Source organism: Elephantulus edwardii, unplaced genomic scaffold (genome assembly GCF_000299155.1).
Source record: "Elephantulus edwardii isolate Elephantulus edwardi_28Jun2011 unplaced genomic scaffold, EleEdw1.0 scaffold00027, whole genome shotgun sequence".
Classification (NCBI taxonomy): domain Eukaryota; kingdom Metazoa; phylum Chordata; class Mammalia; order Macroscelidea; family Macroscelididae; genus Elephantulus; species Elephantulus edwardii.
In genome coordinates this window covers 19,376,656-19,399,185 of record NW_006399777.1, presented here as the reverse complement: position 1 = coordinate 19,399,185, position 22,530 = coordinate 19,376,656, and the positions used below count along the sequence as shown (strand labels likewise).

General features: G+C 41.6%; 1 protein-coding gene across 1 annotated transcript in view; it reads right to left on the bottom strand.

The window, feature by feature from the left end:
- The window catches only part of NEK10 (NIMA-related kinase 10), a 249,703-nt gene that overhangs the window by 189,885 nt on the left and 37,288 nt on the right, over positions 1-22,530 (bottom strand). Inside the window, exons 6-11 of the mRNA XM_006883425.1 lie at positions 21,283-21,324; positions 19,519-19,597; positions 16,223-16,290; positions 11,607-11,686; positions 10,655-10,741; positions 4,776-5,000 (exon numbers count right to left, since the gene is read on the bottom strand). Of these exons, the coding sequence (XP_006883487.1) occupies positions 4,776-5,000; positions 10,655-10,741; positions 11,607-11,686; positions 16,223-16,290; positions 19,519-19,597; positions 21,283-21,324 (581 nt within the window). The remainder of the gene's footprint in view (positions 1-4,775; positions 5,001-10,654; positions 10,742-11,606; positions 11,687-16,222; positions 16,291-19,518; positions 19,598-21,282; positions 21,325-22,530) is intronic.

Genomic DNA, 22,530 nt, shown 5'->3' with positions numbered 1-22,530 from the left:
TTTTTTTTTTTTTTTAAACTTGCTATTTTAATCACCTTTCATTTTAGAAAACTTCTTTTTCTACTTTATTGTTGGACATTTTTCTATTCCTTTTGGTTTATTTGCTATCTCAGTAAATTAATTACTCACTGGCCACATCTTTCTTTTTACAAGTATTTGTATTGCTTTGTCTTCTATCTCTATAATACTCATGGTATGTTTTTTTCAAGTTTCCCTCTATTGCACTAATCTTATTTTCTTTTTGATGGTTTAGGTTATTTATTGGTCACAGATTTATTTTTATTAATTTATTACTTATATTTATCAATTTATTGCGAGGTTCTGACCTGTTGTTCATGTTGTTGTTATTGTTGTGAGGTGCCACTGAGTTGACTAGAACTCACAGCGATCCTGTGAACAACAGATCTGAACCCTGTCCTAGTCTGTGCCGTCCTCATCATCTCCAACACACTTGAGCCCATGGCTGCTGTCACTGTCACAATCAACCTCATTAGGGTCTAACTCTCTTTCTTGACCTTCCACCTTCCCAAGCATGATGTCCCTTTCCAAGAAATAACCACTCCTAGTAACATGCCCAAAGTACGTGAGAAGGATCTTAATATAGTGGCTATAAATCATAGTCTATTTAACAACATCTAACACAACAACATGAGTGTCCTTTGGTTCTCATTTCTTTCCTTACATCAGCCAAGGAATTTCCTCTATTCCTCTCTTTTTGTTGTCCTAACTTCTCATGCCCAATCTTATTTAATATAGTTCATATTATTCTGAGTCTGTTTTCACAATTGCTTGCTATGTGTATGAAAGCTAGACAATGGCTAGGGATGAAAGAAGGTGAACTGATGCCTTCAAACTATGGTGCTGGAGAAGAGTATTGAATATACCATGGGCTGCTAGGAGAACAAACAAGTTCATCCTGGAGAGGGTAAAACCAGGCTGCTCCTTGTAGGCAAGGATTCTGACGCTTCATCTGACATACAAGGAGGGACCAGTCCTTAGAGAGAGACATCATGCTTGGGAGTGTGGAGGGATAGCACAGGAGAGGAAGACCCTCAATGATATGGATTGACTCAGTGAATGGGGTAATGGGGGTAAGTGTGTCAGAGACAATAAGGTTGTCTCAGTATAGAGAAGGGTTCAGAGCTGTTGTACATAGGGTCGCTATGAGTTGTAAATGGCATAACAACAACATATTCTTTTTAATGTCTTGGATAAGAGAAACATTTGTGTTTCTATTTACTCTGTGTAGCATCTTCCCTAATAGTATATGCACTCGTTTGGAGTCTGTACCTTTTTTTCTTATGTTTTAAGTACTTGTCATACCTTTCTTCTTCTTCTTCTTTTTTTATTTGAGTGAAAGCTTACAGGTTGTATCACATTTTTAATCACCTAGATGTTTTCTTTTATAACATTAATCTAAATTGATGCATACCACTAATGACAATGTCTAATCAAACCCTTACTGCATGCTGCCTTTCCCTTCATTTATTCGCTTGTCAGGAGACAGCTCTTCAGAATCTTATGTGCCCAAACATAGCATGGATTGAATTTATTTGACCTTCCTCTCACATTGTCAGGGTCAAGCTGCTATCCTTTCTTCAGGGGTCACAGAAAAGGTGATGGAGCTGGGACAAGTGCTAGTCACAACTGGCAGTTTCATCAGTCAGCATAATCATGTTAAAGTTCCCTATCACTCCAACCAGTCAAGGGTGTATAACCCCCTTAGAAACTGCTTTGCATGTGGGATTATAATAACTTTCTTGAGAACCACCTTGGCAACAGTGCTTGTTCATACCCAAAAGACACCAGACACCTTGGCAAGTTCCACCCCACATCTCAGCACCAGGAAGAAGGGAGAGACTTAAGTCTGAAAGGACACTATTTATCCAGCTGCAGTAATAAATTCTTCCAGCGCAGTGAGACATACTTAACATAGTCTAAAAGTTGATATAACACCATCTTCCCAAAGATGTTTTCCAACATTGCACCATAGAAACAGACCAGGAAAAACGACTCAGCAGACTTAGGAGAACCTTTTTCTATCAAGGATTGTTACAGCTTCAGCAAAAGGGAAAAACAGTAGCTTGGATTATACTCAATACCATTGGGGGGGAGGGGCAAGAAAGCACGTTTTGTCTTTGACGTATTTCTTGATGATTCTAGATTCCACTGCATTACAAAGAAAAGGGATGCTCTTTCTGTGATCAGCCCACAGTTGTTGAAACAGAGATGAATAACAATAATAACAGTCACCATCATTTTAAAATTGCAAGACAAAAAATGAAAACAAAATCCTTTGACAACTGGGGTTTTTTTTTAATTATTATGACCGAGGAATTAGCTTATGACAACACAATTCTAATGAAAGACTTTTACTTTAAAGTGTTTCATAATATCACATTCATAAAAGCACACAGATTGTCAACAGACTATGAATTTTTCCTTTGTTTAGGTAATGGCAGAAATAATAAAGTGGCTCTTTATTTCTCCACAGCCTGTTCTCATGCCTTTTTTTCCCCTCAGAGAAAAATCAGAGTGGTAACAAATAATTCCACAATATCCTTGGGGGCAAAACAAGTACAAAGGCTGAATCATTTTAAGGCAATATTATTCCGTCGTTATTAAAATTGATAAGCCTTCCTGCTTTTATTAACCTTGAGTTTCGTGTCTATACTATGGATCATAGATGCATTGTCTTTCAAATGGAACTACTATTTTTTTTTTTTTAACTTTGACTCAATATCTGTATGCAGAACAGCTCATCCAAGACGCTGGGCTGTAAGAGGAGGAATGTGGCATCAGGAGAAGAGGAATGTGGCATCAGGATTGGTGGAAGAGTCATCAACAACCTGTGTTATGCAGATGACACAACCCTGCTTGCTGAAACTGAGGAGGACCTGAAGCGCTTGCTGCAGAAGGTCAAGGACTGCAATCTTCAATATGGATTGAAGCTCAACATCAAGAAAACAAAGATTCTCACCACTGGGCCAATTGGCAGCATCAGTATGGATGGTGAAGAGATTGAGATAGTTAACAGTTTTAGTTTACTTGGCTCCACAGTCAACACTCTTGGTAACAGCAGCCAGGAAATCAAGAAACGAATTGCGTTGGGAAAGTCGGCTGTGAGGGAACTGTCAAGAGTACTAAAGAGCAATGACGTCAGGCTGGAGACTGAGGTGCGCCAGATCGGGGCTATAGTCTTCACAATTATATACTATGCATCAAAAAATTGGACAGTGAATAGGGATTGATAGAAAGAGAATTGATGCCTTTGAGCTGTGGTGCTGGTCCATCCTGGAGAAGGTGAAGCCGGAATGCTCCTTGGAGTCAAGGATTCTGAAGCTTCATCTGACATACTTTGGGCATCTTGCAAGGAGGGACCGGTCCTTGGAGAGGGATATCATGTTTGGGAGAGTGGTGGGACGGCCCAGGAGAGGAAGAACCTCGATGAGATGGAACAACTGTGACTGGAATGGTGGGAATGAGTGTGTTTGAGATGGCTCGGTTGGCATGGCGTTTAGAGCTCTTGTACATAGGGTCGATGGCACATAACAACAACAGTATCTGTGGGGCTGAATAATGTTTTATAATATTAAGTAACAAGATTATTCCAAGGTGGTGTCTAAAGATATTATGATAGAATACTTCACTATGTCCAAGACACAAACTCTAACAGCTAAATATCAACATGTTGTTTTCGTTATGCACCGTTGAGTTGGAACTAACTCATAGCTGACCATTCTGAGGGCTTTTCAAAGGCAATATAATTGCACAGCAGCAGATTCCATCTCTTTCTCTAGAAAGGCAGTTGGTAGATTCAAACCATTTGCCTTCGACTTCGCAGTGAAACTCCTTATCACTAGGCCACCAGAGGTCGCCAAATAGTAGTACACTTGAAGAGAATTTCAGTTTGTGGCTCTTTTAACAAATTATCCCCTTCCCCATATTCCTGGCTTTAAATGCAAGGTGACCCAGAGAGTTAAGTGTTGAGATGCTAGCCATAAAGGTGGATGGGTCAAACCTACCAGCAGGAGGAAAATAAGGCCATTTCCACCTGGACAGATCCATACCCTCAGAAGCCCCATGAGGCCAGTCCTACTATGTGCAATAGAGTCACCAACGAGTCAGAATTAGCTCAACAGCATTGAGTTTTATTTGGCTTAATGAAGATTACAGAGAAAAGTAAAAGCAACTACCTTGGGGTCCATGACATCATCACTTGGTTACTCATGTTTTCTCTTAAGGGAGGATTGTGCATCTGTTCCTTTAAAATGACCTTTGCTTTTGTTATATAGCTAGATTTTACCCAAACACACATATACATTTTCAAATAATGTTAGTAATTATTGTACTTATTGGCATGACTGGATGGATGGATGATAGATAGATAGATAGATAGATAGATAGATAGATAGATAGATAGATAGATATGAATGGGAGAGAGAGAGAGAGATTGATTCAATGAAAAAGTAATGAAGACAGCAGTTCTTGGAGTTGTCCCATTTCCTCTCAGTCCACAGTTGCAGCTGGTGACGTATTACATGTCTGCCCTATACCAGAGGCCAGCAAAACAAAAATAAAACAGCCCAGTTCTTAAGAAACTTCAAAGATGAATGCCCCTGACACTGGCACAGTGCGTGTTTGTGACAATAAAGACGATTCTGGGAAATGTGAACAACGCAAGAGGACCTCAGCGGAGGAGAAGGGAGTCAGTCTGCCATCTCGTCGTGGCTGCCCCCCCGCCTGTCAGAGACACCCCGACACCGGAGACTCACCCTTGTAAAATGTGCAGGATCTGCTTGATGCCTCCCCAGATGCGGATTTCCACGCTGGTCTCCGGGTCCTCGCACACCTGCACCAGGATCCAGACGACGCTCCAGAGCAGTTTCAGGTGGTCAGAGTGGAGCAGACTCAGGAGGACGGGGATGCCCTCGTAGAGCTTCACCTGCTCTTTCACCTGAGGCTCGGCGCAAAGGAGGCGGAGTAACTCGGCAGTGAGCCTGCGCAGGGGTGGACGGGGTGAAGGGCAGAGACACAAGGCTCGTGGGCTAGTGACTTTCTATTTGGACATTCAGTGCTGCATGGACTAAGATTCCCACATTCTCTTAGTTACTGATCAAACTTTTTCTGAAAAGGAACCAATAGTTAGCCATGTCAACTTTGTGGGAGCTCTTGTGGCCAGAATTTGAGCTGTCAACTCTGAGGCATACAGTTCTAGTCCCCCAGGTGCGCCAAAGGAAATATCCTCCCATGAGATTTACAGCCTCTGAGAACCTGCTGGGGGTCAACTATGAGCTGGTTCCAACTGAACAGCCCACAACAATGACAACATCACAGTTACTCATCTCAGGCCTTGTAACAGAGATGTCGCCTTAGACAACATGTAATTGAACGAGCCTGGCTCTGTTCCAACAAAACTTTATTCATAAAAATGGACCTAAAGTCAAACTTAACCTCCAGGTCATAATTGCATGACTGCTGTTTTGTCATATCCTCATCGCTTGATCCTAAAAATGTACCAAACAGAAGGTCGGTTTTCAGGAGCTATGAAGGGTCTTGCATTACCCTAAAGACCAAGTGGGAAAAGGGGTCGTTTTCTAGTGTCCATACTTTTACCATGCAGTTGCAGAAACAAGACAAGCACAGGATGAAAAAGAAATACTGCATACTTGATAGAATTAAATTAAAAGTAACGGTGGTATAAGACAAGTTCAGCCGAACTCTGAAAAGTGATGATGTTGAATGGTTCAGGGACTCGCCCTCTGCCCACGCGTGTTTACCATTTCTCCAAGCCTCCAATTAGAACACCCTCTATTTCCACTCTGTTTCTCGCTCTGCCTTCTGAGAACCCTGGGAGGATCCCTTGCTCTGACTAGAGATCTCTATTCTACGCCACTTGGAACACCCTGTGTGCCCATCACCACACAACTTTCAACACTAGAGCAGACTTGCTGTCTGCATGCTTGCTGCCCTGCACATCTTTGGATTTCCAACAACCAAAACCTAATCTGGCACTTTTTTTAAAAAAATGGCAAATCTCAGATTGCCATTGTTGTTGTTGTTGTTATGTGCCGTTGAGTTGCCTGTGACCCATAGCAACCCTATGTACAGCAGCTCTGAACCCTGCCCTGTCCTGAGCCAGTCTCACTGATTGTGGCACACCTACCCCCATTGCCCCAGTCACTGAATCAATCCATCTCATCTGGGGTCTTCCTCTCCTGCACTGTTCATTCACCCTTCCTAGCATGATGTCCTTTCCCAAGGACTTGTCTCTCCTGGCCATGTGCCCAAAGTGTGTGTGTGAGACAGAGCACCAGGTCCAAAAGTCTAGTGATAAATTAGTTTGTTAGAGAATCTAAGGGTATTCACTCCTCCCAGAGCCCCAACACTTGATATTCGTCTCTTTAGAAAATTCTATGCACAGCCATGTTTATCAAGGCTTTGTTCATGAAAGCAAGGAGTTAGAAACAACTAAGTGCCCATCAACAAATGAATGGATAAAGAAGCTGTGGTACATTCACAAGATGGAATACTATGCTGCATTGAAAAACAAGGAACTCATGCAATATTACTCAAAATGAATGACCCTGGAGGACATTATGATGAGTGAAATGTCTTAGTCACAAAGGGACAAATATTTTATAATAATGCCACTGTTGTGAAGCAGGACTGGCCTTGGGGTTGGGGGGAGACTGAGAAAGATGGGATAAATAATGTATACTGCATTGAAACAGATGAGGGAGAAAATGGTTTAAAAGGGATATGTGATTAGGTATTACTGTCCTGACAGGAGTCCAGAACAAAGGTTGCATAATGGAGTGAACCTGGGGGGAGTAATTGTAAAACAGTGGGGGAACTTTTATTTTTCAAAGAGAAGAGTGTATTGGGGGCTGGGAGGGATGGGCAGGGAGAAAAGTGCAACAATAAATGAATGGAAATCCAAAGTCTCTGTAAATTTTCATTAAAATTAATAAAAAGACATTTTTTTTAAAAAAACTGCTCTGTCAGAAAGGACTCACAGCTGACTCTCCACTGGGTGGGGTGGCTGTGGCTGTCATTTGTGGGAGGACATTGTCCTGCCCTCTCCCTCCAAATTGCTGTCAGATTCAAACAGCCAGAGAAGAGAAGCCTTTGGGTTAACTGCAAAACTCCCAAAAGACCACACCACCAGGGCCTCCTGATAACCACTTAGACACGGGAAGTCTTCACTTCCATTAAAAAATGAATCTAGCATGCACATCTATGTTTATTGCAGCTTTGTTCACAATAGTAAAGAGCTGGAAACAACCCAAGCGCCCATCAACAAACGAATGGATAGAGAAGCTGTGGTATATTCACACAACGGATTACTATGCAGAGTTGAAAAACAAGGAACTCATGAAATATTATGCAAAATGGATGACCCTGGAGGACATTAAACTGACTGAAATATCTCAGTCACAAAAGGACAAATATTGCATAGGGCCACTGTTGTAAAATGAGACTGATATCAGGTTGAAGGAAGACAGAAAAGAACGGGAGGAATGATGTATATTTCTTTGAAACAGATGAGGGAGAGAACGGTTTAAAAGAGATATATGAATGGGTAATCTTGTCATTATAGAAGTCCAGAGTGAAGGTTGCATAGTGGAGTGGCCTGGGGGGGAGGGGAATTGCATAACAATGAAAGCCTTTTTCTTTTCAAGGAAAAGAGTGAACTGGAGTGGGGGCAGGGAGAAAAGTACAGCATTACCAGTGACTGGAAACCCTAAGTCTCTGTACACTTTCATTAAAATTAAGAAAATTTTAAAAAAACCCAAAAACAAAACAAAACAAAAATGAATCTAGCTTCTGTTTTGAATGATAAAAACAGGTAATCATGGAAAAATTGGGTAAAATTTTAAAATAAGTTTTCATTTATTTTATTATGTCTAAAATAAAATGTATTTTAGAAATATGCTTCTTTGGTAGTTGCAGCTTTTGTGTTAAGCATTACAGAAGCCACTTTTTATGTAAATATGAGGAAAACCATTTTGTTCTGATGGCCATTTTAAGAAATGTATGCCTCCAGGGAGTACTGGTGGCACAGTGGCAAGAAGCTGCACTATATAATCCCAGAGGTACGTGGTTTGGATCCATCAGAAGCTCTGGAGAAGAAGGAGGGAAAATCTCCTCCTGTACCAGTCAGATCCAGTTTGATGGTACACACACACACAAAAAATAATAAAATAAACTTTAAAAAAGAAATGTATGCCTCCAAAGGGAGACATATACACCATGTTTATAGCAGCATTATTCAAGATCACAAGAACATGGAAACAACCTAAATGTCCAACCACAAACGAATGGATTGAGAAATTATGGTACATTCAACAACGGAATACTGTGCAGCACGCAGGAGCAATGATTTTGCAAATCACTACCTAACTTGGGAAGGACTGGAGAGCATTATGCTAAGTGAACTAACTCAGTCCCCTAAGGACAAATACTGTATAAGAATATTATTGTTGAAACAGATAACTATTAAAATGTCTAAGAGGATCTAAGGAGGGAAAAAGGAGAGTAAAGAGGGGAGGATGGGGGGAGGTTAACACAGGATCATATAATTTAATGGGTAGAAGGAGAGATGCGTTAAAGAAATGGGAAAGATCTGGTGTGAAAAACAATGTATACAAACTTTATAAGTAAAACAGTGTAAAATAAAAAAATTATTAAAAAAAGAGAGATGCATGCCTCAATAATTTTGGCAATAACATGTTTTGCTAAGCTTTATGTTCTAGTACAAGCTGACCCAGCTTGGTTAGCACTCCGAGACTATATTCTGCACCTGGCCCAGAGCCCACAAGAAGTCAGAAACAGTAACAATTCTCAAATGTGAAGAAATCTCAAGTGTCAACAACAAAGAACTTTGTGTAACCCCCCATGCCTAATCTCTGTATATAAACCCAATCTTTGCTTCCCTCAGAGTCAGAATGGTTTGAGTACTAGCTGACATTCTTGGTCTGTGTGTTTAATAAACAACTTTGTTGAGTTCTAATATTGGCTCAGTGTTTAGACTCTCACATTTTCAGCCATAACACTTTGTTCAACCACAAACTAAAATTGTGAAAAAATAGAGCCACCTAAATTTCTTTTCCCCAAAATCATAGTATGTGAATAAGTATAATTAATAAAATTACTTAGAATGTGATTATGAGGTATTTACATAATTAGACTTTCTACAACTCTGTATAATTAGATTTATATAATTAGATTCTATGCAATGTAGAACTAAAGATAAATTATACAACTCCTTGTGGTAGATTGTTATGCAAATTTAAATTATAAATGAATGCCACACTGGTCCATGATATTCAATTAACAGTTTAAACAGCATGGCATAATAAGAATGATAATAAGCGGTAGTATCAAACACAGAGCTTTGGTGGCCTAGTAGTAAGGAGCTATGCTGTGAACTCAAAGTCATGGGTTTAAATTCACCAGCAGCTCTGAAGTAGAAAAATGGGATTTTCCTCCAGTGCTACTTACACCCTCTGAAAACCCTCTAGAGGGTCATCTATGAGTTGGCTGTCACTCAGTGGCACATAATAACAAGCAATAATAAAATAGAAGACACTTATGAGTTCTTTTTTAAAATGCTAGAGAAATTTTCCTTCCCTTAAACTTGTGGAATTATCTCCATCCTCCTTTTCTTCCCCAGGAAGTTGGTTACACAGTCTGGGTAAACTGTAAACAACCTGATTTGATACTTCGTGACTTGCCCTGTGATTGGTATGCCTGCAGCCTGCCCTGTGATCGGTATGCACCTTGCAGGGATTGGTCAATGACTATTCAAATAAAGGGTTCACAGCTTTCTATGCAAATGAAGTCTCTGTGGCCTATGGAGGAGGGATTGGTCACTCCCTGGCCCTGGTGACAGGGTCATGTCTTGAAACTATGAGCAGTTATAAGCAGCCCATGCCACCAGAAACTTGAGAAAATATAAAAACAAGAAAAAGGAAAGAAGGAGAAGGGGGGGAGGAGGGGAGTAGAGAGATACCTCTTAAAGGAGCCACATCACGAGTCAAGGCCTAGGACATGGAAGATGGTGACAGACCCAAGAAAAGCTGTGGCAAAGTTATTAGTGACACGTAACAGAGCCAAGAGCAGAGCAGCCTGTCCTCCACTGAAGAAGGAAGACTTTACCAACATGTTTTCTGACTCTTATTCCAAACTGTACCCTGTTACTTCCTTAATAAACCACTTGACTGTTAATGGCCTATGAGCTCTCTATGACCAGTACAAAGAATTATCTAATCCATCAAAGAAGCAGACTGTGGGAGGGACAGCTGGTGACAGAACTGGTTAAAAAGGTTAGAGGGTAGACAGGTAGCTCATCCCTACGTCAAAGAAATAAGCGTTAGGCTAACCCTGGTCATTACTGTGTCATCAGTTGACTAGACCTCATAGCGAATTTATGAAGAATGGCTGCAAACCCTGACTTTTCCTGGACCACCTTCTCCATCTCTGATATATTTGTGCCCATTGATACAGTCATTGTGTCAAGCCCTTTCATTGAGGGCCTTCCTCTCGTAGACTAACCCTCCACCTTTCCAATCATGATGTCTTTATCCAAGAACTGGCTCTGATAGTATTGCACCACTGTAGAGTCTTCTTCTCCTCATAGCAGGCTTACCTTTTGGAAAGCAAGTCATATTCATGCAAAATCATCAGTAGGTTTTCTACAATGTTGAGCTCACTGATCTTCTCCCTACATTCTGGACTGCAAGTGGAAAAAAGAAAATTATTAGCAGCTACGGAAAACATTTTACCATAGCCCATTCATTTAAAAACCTAGCCCACATAGAGTCTCAAGAGAGAAAAATGCTTTTCACACTAATGGGAAAGGTCACAGCAAATTCTAATATTCAATGAATGCTATATGTTAAAAATTTATTTCATAATAATTTGATGATAATATTATTTCATTTATCCAAAAGGAATCATATACTATCCAAAAAACAATGATCCATTTATTAACATTATATTTGGAAGGAGGAGTGGCATCTACTTCCTAAACAACATGCCTCCAGAAACCTTATGAACTTTGATAATTGTCAATAGCTGTAGAGGGACTTCAGGCCTTTTGTTCATAGGGTTGCTGTGAGTCACGCTCACCTCAAAGACAATCAACAACAACATATTTAAAGCTCTCCTGTTTAAAGCAATCAAACCATGTACAAGGGGATATGGTTATCTAAGACTGTTTTAAAAGGCCAAAAATATTTTAAATGGGTTTGTGTGGTATAAATAAATACACAGGTAAAGAAAAAGAAGAAAGTTTCTTTTCCAAGCAAACTAAAAGTAAAGTAACTGGGAGTTGGCTAAAAATGCTGGGTAAATATTTCTGGTCATGAAGAAAAACAAAAGTTTAAAACTGTGAATTTTATTTCCGACTTAAATTTTAAAATGAGGCTTTTTCCACGCAGTCTTCTCTTCAACTTACGAGTGTTATTCCATGTTTATCTTTCACAAAGTAGGCCTAGACAGTGGCAGAGAGACTGAGGAAACTGACTGGCTTGTACCCATCCCTCCCATTGTATTCTGTGGTTCCAGCAGCACAGCTGAGAAGCAGTTATGACACTTACCTTTCAGCTAAGCTAGCCAGCGCTAGAAGAGCGCCCAACAGAACATTGGTGTCTCGGGCACCAAGTAAGTTCACTAATGTCTGAAAAATAAAGCCAAAGGAAATGATACTTAGTGCTGTGTTACCAACCCAAAGATACACAGTTCAAATCCACCAGCTGCTCTGCAGGAAGGGCAATCAACTCTCATGCTATTTGCTGCTTTTGAAAACTCCCCAAAGGACTGTAAAATGGTACAACCATTCTGGAAGGCAGTTTGGTGCTTCCTTAAGAAAGCTGAACATAGTAATTCCATATGACCCAGCTATTCCACTACTTGGAATATATCATTGTTGTTGTTGTTATGTGCCATTGAGTCGTTTACAACTCATAGCGACCCTATGTACAAGAGCCCTAAACGCCGTTCTATCCTGTGCCAACCTCGCCGTCTCAAACACACTCATTCCCACCACTCCACTCACAAAATCGATCCATTTCATCGAGGGTCTTCCTTTCCTGTGCCGTCCCTCCACTCTCCCAAACATGATGTCCATCTCCAAAGACCAGTCCCTCCTTGCAACATGCCCAAAGTATGTCAGACGAGGCTTCAGAATCCTTGACTCCAGGGAACATTCTGGCTTCACCCTCTCCAGGACAAACCTGTTTGTTCTCCTAGCAGTCCATGGTATATTCAACACTCTTCTCCAGCACCACAGCTCAAAGGCATCAATTCTCTTTCTATCATCCCTAGTCACTGTCCAACTCTCCGATGCATAGCACGTAATTGCAAAGACTATAGCCTGGATCAGGCGCACCTTAGTCTCAAGCCTGACCCTGAGAATATGAAAACTGAGGTACAAACAAATTTGTACACCAATGTTCATAGCAGCATTATTCACCATTGCAATATGGAAACAGCCCAAATGTCCAACCACAAACGAATGGATTGAGAAATCATGGTACATTCACACAATGAATACTACACACCACACAGGAACAGTAACTTTGTAAATTATTACCTAACTTGGGAGGGACTGGAGAGCGTTATGCTGAGTGAACTAACGCAGTCCCACAAGGATAAATATTGTCTAAGACCATTATTGTAGAATGAGTATAAGGACCCAGGAGAGGTGGGAGAGGCTGGAAGCAGAGGGATGTGGATGTGCAGGGGGAGGGGAAATTTAATCATTGGGTTGTACAATTTGATGGGGGAGGTGAGGGAAATTGAAAGAATTTGTTTGAATTTGTATTCAAAGTTTGTAAATAAACTAATAGGAGGTAGGAAAGAAAACTCCCTGAAGGGTTGGCTATGAGTTTGTTCCCACTCCATGGCACTTAACAAATACTTAAAAAACCTTCTTGAATGATATCATGTTTCCTTCTAAAGACCAGAGAGGCTTAACTGTCAACAGTTTTGTAGTTGACCATTCAAAGGCTCCAATTCTTTCCAGAGAGTGGATGTGAATCACCTGGTTACCTTAAAACTTTGATAGCCATTCTTTGCCCGGGACCAGAAGAGCAAGCCAAACTACAGAACCAGAAGGTTCTCACTCACACTTGCCTGTATTTCTCTACGCAAGGGGCATTCCCACTGCTCTGCACTTCAACTCCTTACAAGGAGTCCTCAGTGGGAAGGATGCTGAGAACAGTCCCAGAGCACTCCTGAGAAGCTCTCGCGTGCCAGGAGCCGTGCAAACTACAGTTACTTTTTGCCAAAATGTCAGAAGCTTATCTTTTTTTTTCCAAGCTAAGGAACATATGAGTAGATTTTGGCACATTTCCCTCATTCCTTGTTTTCCCTGAAGCCCCATTAGTGTGTGGCTTCATTTATCTTCTCTACATTTTCAGAACCCAACCTCCCATCCCTCCCCCACACGACAAGCCCAGGGATGTTCCAGGCCAGATCTGCAACCTGTGGAACCAATACTGGGGTGACTTTTCGGTTCCCTTGATGTATTTTCCTCCCTTTATGGTGTCTGTCCTTATTTATGTTTTTTTTAACAAAGCTCCAGTAGCCTAGTGGTAAAGAGGCAGGAGGTATGCGGTTCAAATCCACCAGATGCCCTGCAGGAGAAAGATGGGCAATCTCTTCCCGTGGGCCTCAGGAAACCTGCAAGAGGGTCTGTTATGTCTTGCTTCCAATTTGCTGTTACAGTAATCACTATTATTGCTTCTTTGATCTCGTCCTCTTTTTTATTAAATCTTTTTTTTGTTGTTTCCCTTCTTCATCATCAGTTTCTCAAACTTTAGTCACTGCCTCTAATTTTTTTTCAAGCTATTTTTTTTACATTTTTAAAATTAATTTAAACAAAAGTTTACAGAGACTTAGGGTTTCCAGTCATTCATTGTTACACTTTTTCTCCCTGCCCACCTTCTCCCCCACAATTCACTCTTTTCCTTGAAAAGGAAAAGAAAAATTCTTTCATTGCTATGCAATCTCTCCCCCCAAGTCCACTCCACTTCATTCTGGACTTCTGTAATGACAAGAATATCCATTCATATAACCCTTTTAAACAGTTTTCTCCCTCATCTGTTTCAATGCAGTATACATCGTTCCTCCCCTCCTTTTCTGTCTTCTCTCAACCTCCATGTCAGTCCCATTTTACAACAGTGGCCCTATGCAATATTTGTCCTTTTGTGACTGAGATATTTCACTCAGCATAATGTCCTCCAGGGTCATCCATTTTGCATAATATTTCATGAGTTCCTTGTTTTTCGGAGCTGCATTTTTGTGAAAAAATATATATATTATATATATAAATTATATATAATATATATATATATATATCAGCTTCTCTATCCATTCGTTTGTTTATGGGCACTTGAGTTGTTTCCAGTTCTTTGCTCTTGTGAACAAAGCCGCAATAAACATGGGTGTGCATATATCTGCTTAGGTGGCAGTTATGGTTTCCTTAGGGTAAATTCCTAGTAGTGGAATTGCTGGGTCAAATGGTATTTTTATTCGCAACTTTTTGAGAAAGCGCCATATAGCCTTCCAGCCTGGTTGCACTGTTTTACACTTCCACCAACAGTGAATAAGGGTTCTAGTTTCTCCACAACCTCCCCAGCATTTGATGTTTGTTGTTTCGTTAAATTTTACTATTCTTACTGGGGTGAGATGACATCTCATAGTTGTTTTGACTGCCTCTAATTCCTATTACTTTTACCAAATCTTAATACCATAACTCTAACTTTAAAAAGTTCTTCAAATCCTAAGCAGTGCTATCAGAGTACTGCATACCTTCTAAAATGAGAAACTGTTGTTCTGTACACATGATGAATATATGATACATAATGCACTAGCAGACGTGAGGCAGTCTTACTCTAACACATGCTGGAAGGTGGCTGCCTTTGCCCTGGGATTCGACAGTTCAGCAGGCGATGGATTGAAATCTGGACTTAGTCACCATCTCAACAGTGCTGCTGTAAATATGAATTTAACCTTTTCCTAAAGGATCTGCATTCACCTATGCTTGATGTGTATTTCTGACCCATGATGGCCTCTTGGCAAGAAGCTGTACTGCAATCCTGAAGGCATGTGGTTCAAATCCACCATGTGCTTGATGGGGGAAGGACGGGCAGTCTCCGCCCGTGCAATCAGCTGCCTCTGAAAACCCGCCAGAGGGTCAGCTATGGGTCGGTTCTGACTGTGTGGGACACAACAACAACAATGTCCACACCATATGTATGATGAGCTTGTACCTCATGGTGTATTATGATGAGATTGAGTCATAAAAAAAAATGGCCTATATTCAACCATTTCCTAAACTTACAAATAAGGGCAATTGTGTATGGTTCAAAACCGAATAAATAAATCTTCACATGTCAGTGTGTGTACTGTGTGTGTGTGAGAGAGAGAGAGAGAGATCCTGGTAGCACAGTGGTTAAGCACTCAATTGCTAACCCGAAATACAAACCCATAGAGACATCCATCCAGGCCCAGAAACTCCCTGAGCAGATCTACCACTTCCTATAAGAATTAAGATCAACTCAGTGGTAGTAAGTTTATAGAAATATTGCACAAATTCATGTTTATAGACTCTGTATTTATATATAGACAACTTTTTAAAGTGACATTTAAATTAAATATATATATATATATATATATATATATATATATATATATATAGAGAGAGAGAGAGAGAGAGAGAGTGTGTGTTGGTGTTAAAGGACATGAAATATTTACAAAGCAATTCAGCAAAGTATTATTTACTGTTTGTATGTTTGCTCTTGACCCTCTGGCGACAGTCACAGTGTCAATCCATCTCATGTAGGGCCTTCCTCTCTAGTGCTGGCCCTTTACCTCGCCTGGCATGACGCCGTGCTCCAGAAACCAGCCCCTCCTGACAACATGCCCAACGTTGTGAGAGAGAGAGTCCCGCCATGCTTGCCTCTGGGGAGCAACTTGGCAAGGTTGGCTCAGGACAGCCGTTGTTTATAGTCAACTCACAACAATAATAGTTACTCTTCGGGCTGACTGGGCTCATAGTAATGGGTGTAGGCTGGTAAAATGTCTAAGAGGATTAGCGAGGACTGGCAGGGAGCATGTCTGTGAACTGAAATTGGCATGTGGATTGACTGCAAAGATTCTCAGCCTGGGCGTGAGAATGGCTCCCAGGACAGCTGAAGGAGTCACTCACCTTGTGCGCTCCGCTCATGGTGACCCACTCTCTCTGGTCTTTGACAGCAGCTAGTTTTTGGAAAATATCTACAAAAGGAGAAAAATCACTCAGTGAGAGATCCAGGCCTGGGAGGGGTGGGGCAGTGTCCACACACTCTCACGTCAGAAATACTGACGGAAGCAGGCAGAGGGCGAGTGGCGCAGAGATACACAAACGCCGGGTGACGGAGAGGCACAGTGCTCCTTTTTAATTATTCCCTTAAACACAACTAGCATTTCTCTTGTAACAATGAAATACAGAAAGACCAAAATAGAAATACAAACATTTCCTTCTCACTTAAACAAGTTCTTTAACATTTTTGCAAGATTTAGTCTTCAAAAATCCTTCCTCTAAAGATTTCGACCTGCAAAGAGAGCAGAGATGTTGGGTGGGGTTTTCTGAGGCTTTGTGGTGCCTAGGGCTTTACTACAGGGAGTTCTGGTGGCCTGGTCCACAGGAAGCCATGGTGTTAACCCACAAGCCACAGCTCTTCAGGCAGTTTGAATCCCCCAGAGGCCCTTTAGGAGAAAGATGGCCAATCTCCTCCAGAGTGATTTACAGCCCGTGTGAAAACGGCTGGGAGGCGAGTTGTGACGTCAAGTCTGACCGGCAGTGAGTTGAGAGGGCTTCCCACAAAGGAACCCTGGTAATCAAAATGTCCACACCTTGCACGCACTAGAGGCGGAAGAAGGATGGGCCTCCTGTGCCACGAACTGCCTCTGAAAACCCACTGGAGGGTCAGTTATGGGTCAATTCAGACTCGATGGTACACAAGTTATTCCATAGAGAGCGCTCTGGTGGCTTCTTCTTGTTGTTGTTGTGCACCGTTGAGTTGGAATCAATCCATAGCTGATCTTCCAGTGGGATTTCAGAGGCACTAAACCACATGGGATGAGATTGCCCATCTTTCTGTCATAGAGCAGCTTGTGGATTTGAACCAGGAACCTTTGGGATTGCAGTGCAGCTTCTTAGCACTGAGTTGCCAGAGCCCTTGAGTGGTAAGAAATTAAGCTGTCAATCTAAAGGTACGTGGTTTGAGTCCACCAGCTGCTCTGGTGGGAGAAAGATGAGCAGTCCCCTCCCGTGTGATGAAGGGCCTCTGAAAACCCACTAGAGGGTCAGCCATGCAGGTCCAGACCGGACAATACACAACAACAACAACAAGTTGTTCCTTTGGAGCTCTGGTGGCCTAGTGGTAAGGAGTTGTGCTGTCATCCAGAAGGCACACGGTTGGGATCCACCAGCTGTTCCATGAGATAAAGATGGGTAATCTCCTCCCATGGCATTTACTGCCTTTGAAAACCTGCTGGGGTCAACTGTGTCAATTCCGACAAGTTAGTTGCTCCACGGGAGAAAGACATGGCAATCTGCTACAATATAAGATTTGTTGCTGTTGTTGTTGTGTAGCCTTGAGTCAGAACTGACCCATAGCTGACCCTCCAGCTGCTTTTCAGATGTAACCATACCAGAGGGAATTGCTCCTCCTGCTCCCCAAGAGTAGCTGATGGATTCGAACCATGTACCTTTGGGTTGGCAACCCAGTCCATTACCACTAAGCCACCAGAGCACCTCATAGGAGATTTACAGCCTAGGAAACTCTCTAGGGTGTTCTCGCTGTACTGCTGGTCAGCTGACTCAGTGCTGGTGCATTAGATTAACAACATTACAGCAAATGGCCTGGATTAACATAACTGTATATTCTTAAATACATAAGAAAGATGCAAACAAAAACCACAATGAGGTACCATCTCATTCTAGTAGCAGCGGCAAAGTTTAACAAGACAGCAAGTAATAGATGTTGGCAAGGATGTGGAGAGATAGGAACTCTTATACACTGTTGGCAGGATTGTAAAATGGTAACAACCTCTCTGGAAGGCAGTTTGGCACTTCCTTAAAAAAACTGAACACAGAAATTCCATATGACCCAGCTATTCCACTGACTGGAATATACTCCGAGAAAATGGGAACTGAGGCTCAAACAGAGACTTGCACACCAATCTTCATATTAACATTATTCACCATCACAAGAACATGGAAACAGCCCAAATGCCCAACTACAATGGAACTGGATTGAGAAATTATGGTACATACACACAAAGGAATACAATGCAGCACACAGGAGCAATGATTTTGTAAACTTGGGAGGGATTGGAGAGCATTATGTTGAGTGAACTGACTCAGTCTCACAAGGACAAATACTGTGTAAAACCATTACTGAACAAGGAGTATGAGGATGGGGGAGAGTGGAAGCAGAGGGGTGAGGATAGGGGCTTGGTAATCACAGAGCCATGCAATTTGATGGGGGGAGGGTGAAGGAAATGGGAAAGATCCGGTGTGAAAAACAATGTATTCTAACTTTGTAAATAAATCAGCAGAAAAGAAAACAAATTATTTTTTTTAAAGTCTCTTAAAAGGGATATGTGATTTAGTATTATTGTCATGACAGGAGTCCAGAATGAAGGTTGCATGTGGAGTGGACTTGGGGGGAGGGATTGTAAAACAATGAAAGAATTTTTATTCTACTTTTCAAAGAGAAGAGCGAACTGGGGGGTGGGAGGCAGGGAGAAAAGTGCAATAATGAATGAATGGAAATCCAAAGTCTCTATAAATATTCATTGACATTAATAATAATATTTTTTAAGTCTCCTTTTATGCACACCCATGTTTATCACAGCTTTGTCCACAATAGTAAGGAGTTGGAAACAACCCAGGTGCCCATCAACAAACGAATGGCTAGAAAAGCTGTGGTATCTGCATTGAAAAACAAGGAACTCATGCAATATTACTCAAAATGGGTGACCCTGGAGGACATTATGCTGAGTGAAATATCTCAGGCACAAAAGGACAAATACTGCATGGTGCCACTGCTGTAAAATGGGACTGATATCAGGGTTGGGGTAAGACTGAGAAAAACTGGATAAATTGTGTATACTACATTGAAACAGACAAGGGAGAGAATAATTTAAAAGCGATATATGATAGGGTATTATAGTTACAATTAAGGTTGCATAGTGGAGTGTACCCGGGGTGGTGGGAGGGGTGCAGGGGGATTGTATACCAAAGAAAAAATTTTTCTTTTACTTTTCAAAGAGAGGAGCAAACTGGGGCGGGGGGCAGGAATGGACAGGGAGAAAAGTGCAACAATGAATGAATGGAAATCCAAAATCTCTGTAAGTGTTCATTAAAATTATTAAAATAATTTTTTTTTAAGTCTCCTTTTCCCCCCATCTTGTGGCCAGTCCAGAGGCTGCCCGGGGCCCTGCGCCGGTGCTTACACGTCATGTTGACCAGCTTGTCCACGCCATGCTGCTCGTCGCCGTAGCCCAGGTACTCGTTGGCCACCATCTCCATGTACTGTAGGGGGGACGAAGCCACAAGTCGGTTAGGGGACACTGACAGCTTACAAGCCCGTGAGGGACCAGGCGGCGCAATTCTGAGAGTGACCTGCAGGTGGTACTATAGATTCACCACCGTGCACGCTGCGTCTGGCTTTATTGCTGTCTGGCTCGCACTGGTGTTGGGGGGAGGCACCAGGCCACAGATTCAATCCACCCTCAGAGGTCCCCAAAATGACGTGTAACTCAAGAGGTTTGTGGGGTCATTTTGCATCCAAACAGAAGCAGCATATAAAATGTGATACATACCCAGTATTTAGAATTTTAATACTTCAATGTGCCCTTTTAGCATATAGTAAATATACATATATATATATATGTATATGCATATATACATATATATAATAGCCAATATATCTAATAACTAAAAAAAATAACTATAAACTATATAAGGAGCTCTGGTAGCCTAATGGTAAGAAGCTGCCCTGCAATCCCAAAGGTCTGTGGTTCGAATCCACCAGCTGCTCCACAAGAGAAGGATGGGCAATCTCCTCTCATGCAATAAACCTGCTGGAGAGTGAACTATGGGTGTGTTTTTACTCAACAGGACAGAATAACATACCAGATATAGTCAATAACTATAACACCGCATAGAGTTATTTACTGACCTTAATTGTACTATTTAAAATCACAATCTAATTAGATAATGCTATTGTTGTTAGGTACCATTGAGTTGAGTACACCTCACTAGATAACACAGATAGCAACTGCCAGAATAGGATGGGGGAAAAGCTAGCCTGATAATTCTTCACTGTGAATAACTGATCATAAGAAGGAACAGGCCTCAGAGAAACAAAAAAGTTCTGCTCTTGCAAATGGGACTTGAAATGGATAAGAAAATCTAGTTTACCAACAATAAAATTTCCCAAAAGACTACTTCATTAAACCAAGGGAAATGCTAGGCCAATGAAAATATGTTTCATATAAGCCAAAATAGAGATGGTGTAGCCATTTCTTAAGAATGAGAATAAAATAAGAGTTAACATTATATTGTCATTAAACTTAATCTCTCATTAATAATTTAGAACGATTTTGCAAGGCTGTGGAGTTATTCTAAGAACCATTCTCTTTATATACACCATGGCTTTTAGGAGACCAGACTGTTCAAGTCCAATGTCAAGCCTGGAAATTGTCTTATTAATAAATCCCAACTTTCACTGGAAGGGTAAACGGAGTCAAGATCACCCTCCCATCAGTTATTTATTATATTTATTATATTTCAGTGAGCACAGTACTTGGGTTTTGGTGATAATTTTTAAATAGTTATGAGCCTTTTCACGACCGCATGTTTCTTCATTATCCTTGCCCTTTTTTGAGGGCACAGACCTGTCAGCCAACCTGTATTTCTTTTTTTTTTTTTTTTTTTTTTTTTTGCTAACAAAAGGCCCGTGACCTTTTATAGCACATTCTCCTTTCAACAGTCTGGATAAAGTGAGTCCAATTAGTCGGAACAAAAGGTCATCAGTCCCTCCCTGTTTTACGAGTATCAAGCCTCTGGTTCACACTCATGAATCTCACCTGCTCCTCCCCTTGGCCCACAGCTTAACAAAAGGAAGCCAGCCGTCAGGCCAAGCACCAATTAGTCCTCGCCTGGGGCCACCACGGGCATAAAGGCAAGACCAAGCACCACCATGTGAACCTTACCTGAGCTAGGTTTTCGACCCCACCCAGGCTGTGGAGTATTTCCTAATAAAAGAAAGACAAAAGGATGCATATAAGAGGTGGGTTTGTTGTGGAGAGTCTATTTTATATGCAATATTTGTATGAAGTCACAAAGTGTACAGCCGGGCTGTAAGTTGTTGGGTACAGTTAAAGCAATCATGACTCATAAGTGACCCTGTGAACAACGGCGGCTCTGAGCCCTGTCCTATCCCGTGCGGTCCTCTCAGCTCCGACACACTGGAGCCCACTGCTGCGGTCACTGCGGCAATCCGTGTGACTGACGGAGCCCATTGCTGTGGTCACTCTGTCAAACCTTCTCTTCCCCTGAGCCTACCCCCCCTTTCCTCCATCAACAAGCATGAGGTCCAGTTCCAAGGACCGGCCCCTTCTAACAACATGCCCAAGATAAATGAGACGAAGTTTCACCAGCCTTTTCTTTAAGGAGCATCCTGAGGGAGCATTGGCAGCCCAGTGGTTAAGAAGCTGCACTGCCATCCCAAAGGCAAGCAGTTCAAATCCACCAGCTGTGCTGCAGGAAAAGGATGGGCATTCTCTTCCCATGCAACTGATTGCCTCTGAAAACCCTCTGGCAGGTCAACTAGGAGACAGTTACGATTCGATGGTACACAATTACAAAAACGTCGTAAATGGGAACATGCTAACAAGCTTCCTGGCTGTACGTTTATACTATATGGAAGATAAACTTCTTATAGATATAAAAACTGGGTAAAGATTAAAAGAACGTGTATGTGCTCAGAGATGCAACCTTCTTCCTTGTCCTTATTCTTAATGTGTCATCAGAAAACAGGAGCACTGAGAAGAGCTGTCGGGTATCACTGCATTCAACCCTTCAAGGTACAGAAGGAAACCAGGGCCCCAAACAGAAAACACAGAAACCACTCTGTTTACGTAGCAGTGCCCAGATGAGCATTGACACCCTTCAGCTCTGAGAGGGCTTCACACCAGTTCATTTCTGCTAGGGAGCTTTAAGAATCCTCTCTAGCTAAACAATCGGCCTATAAAGTGAATCAACCACGCAGATGTGTATACACTGTAGAAAGGGAAACAAATTTGCTCTGTGAACTTTCACCCAAATCACAATTAAATAGTTTTTTTAAAAAAAAAAATCATCTGGAGATTTGGTTAAATGTAGATTCTGACTCAGTAGATTTGTAGTGGGAATGCAAATTCTCAGCAGAGAAATGAAACTTCTCGGAACAGTTCATTCTG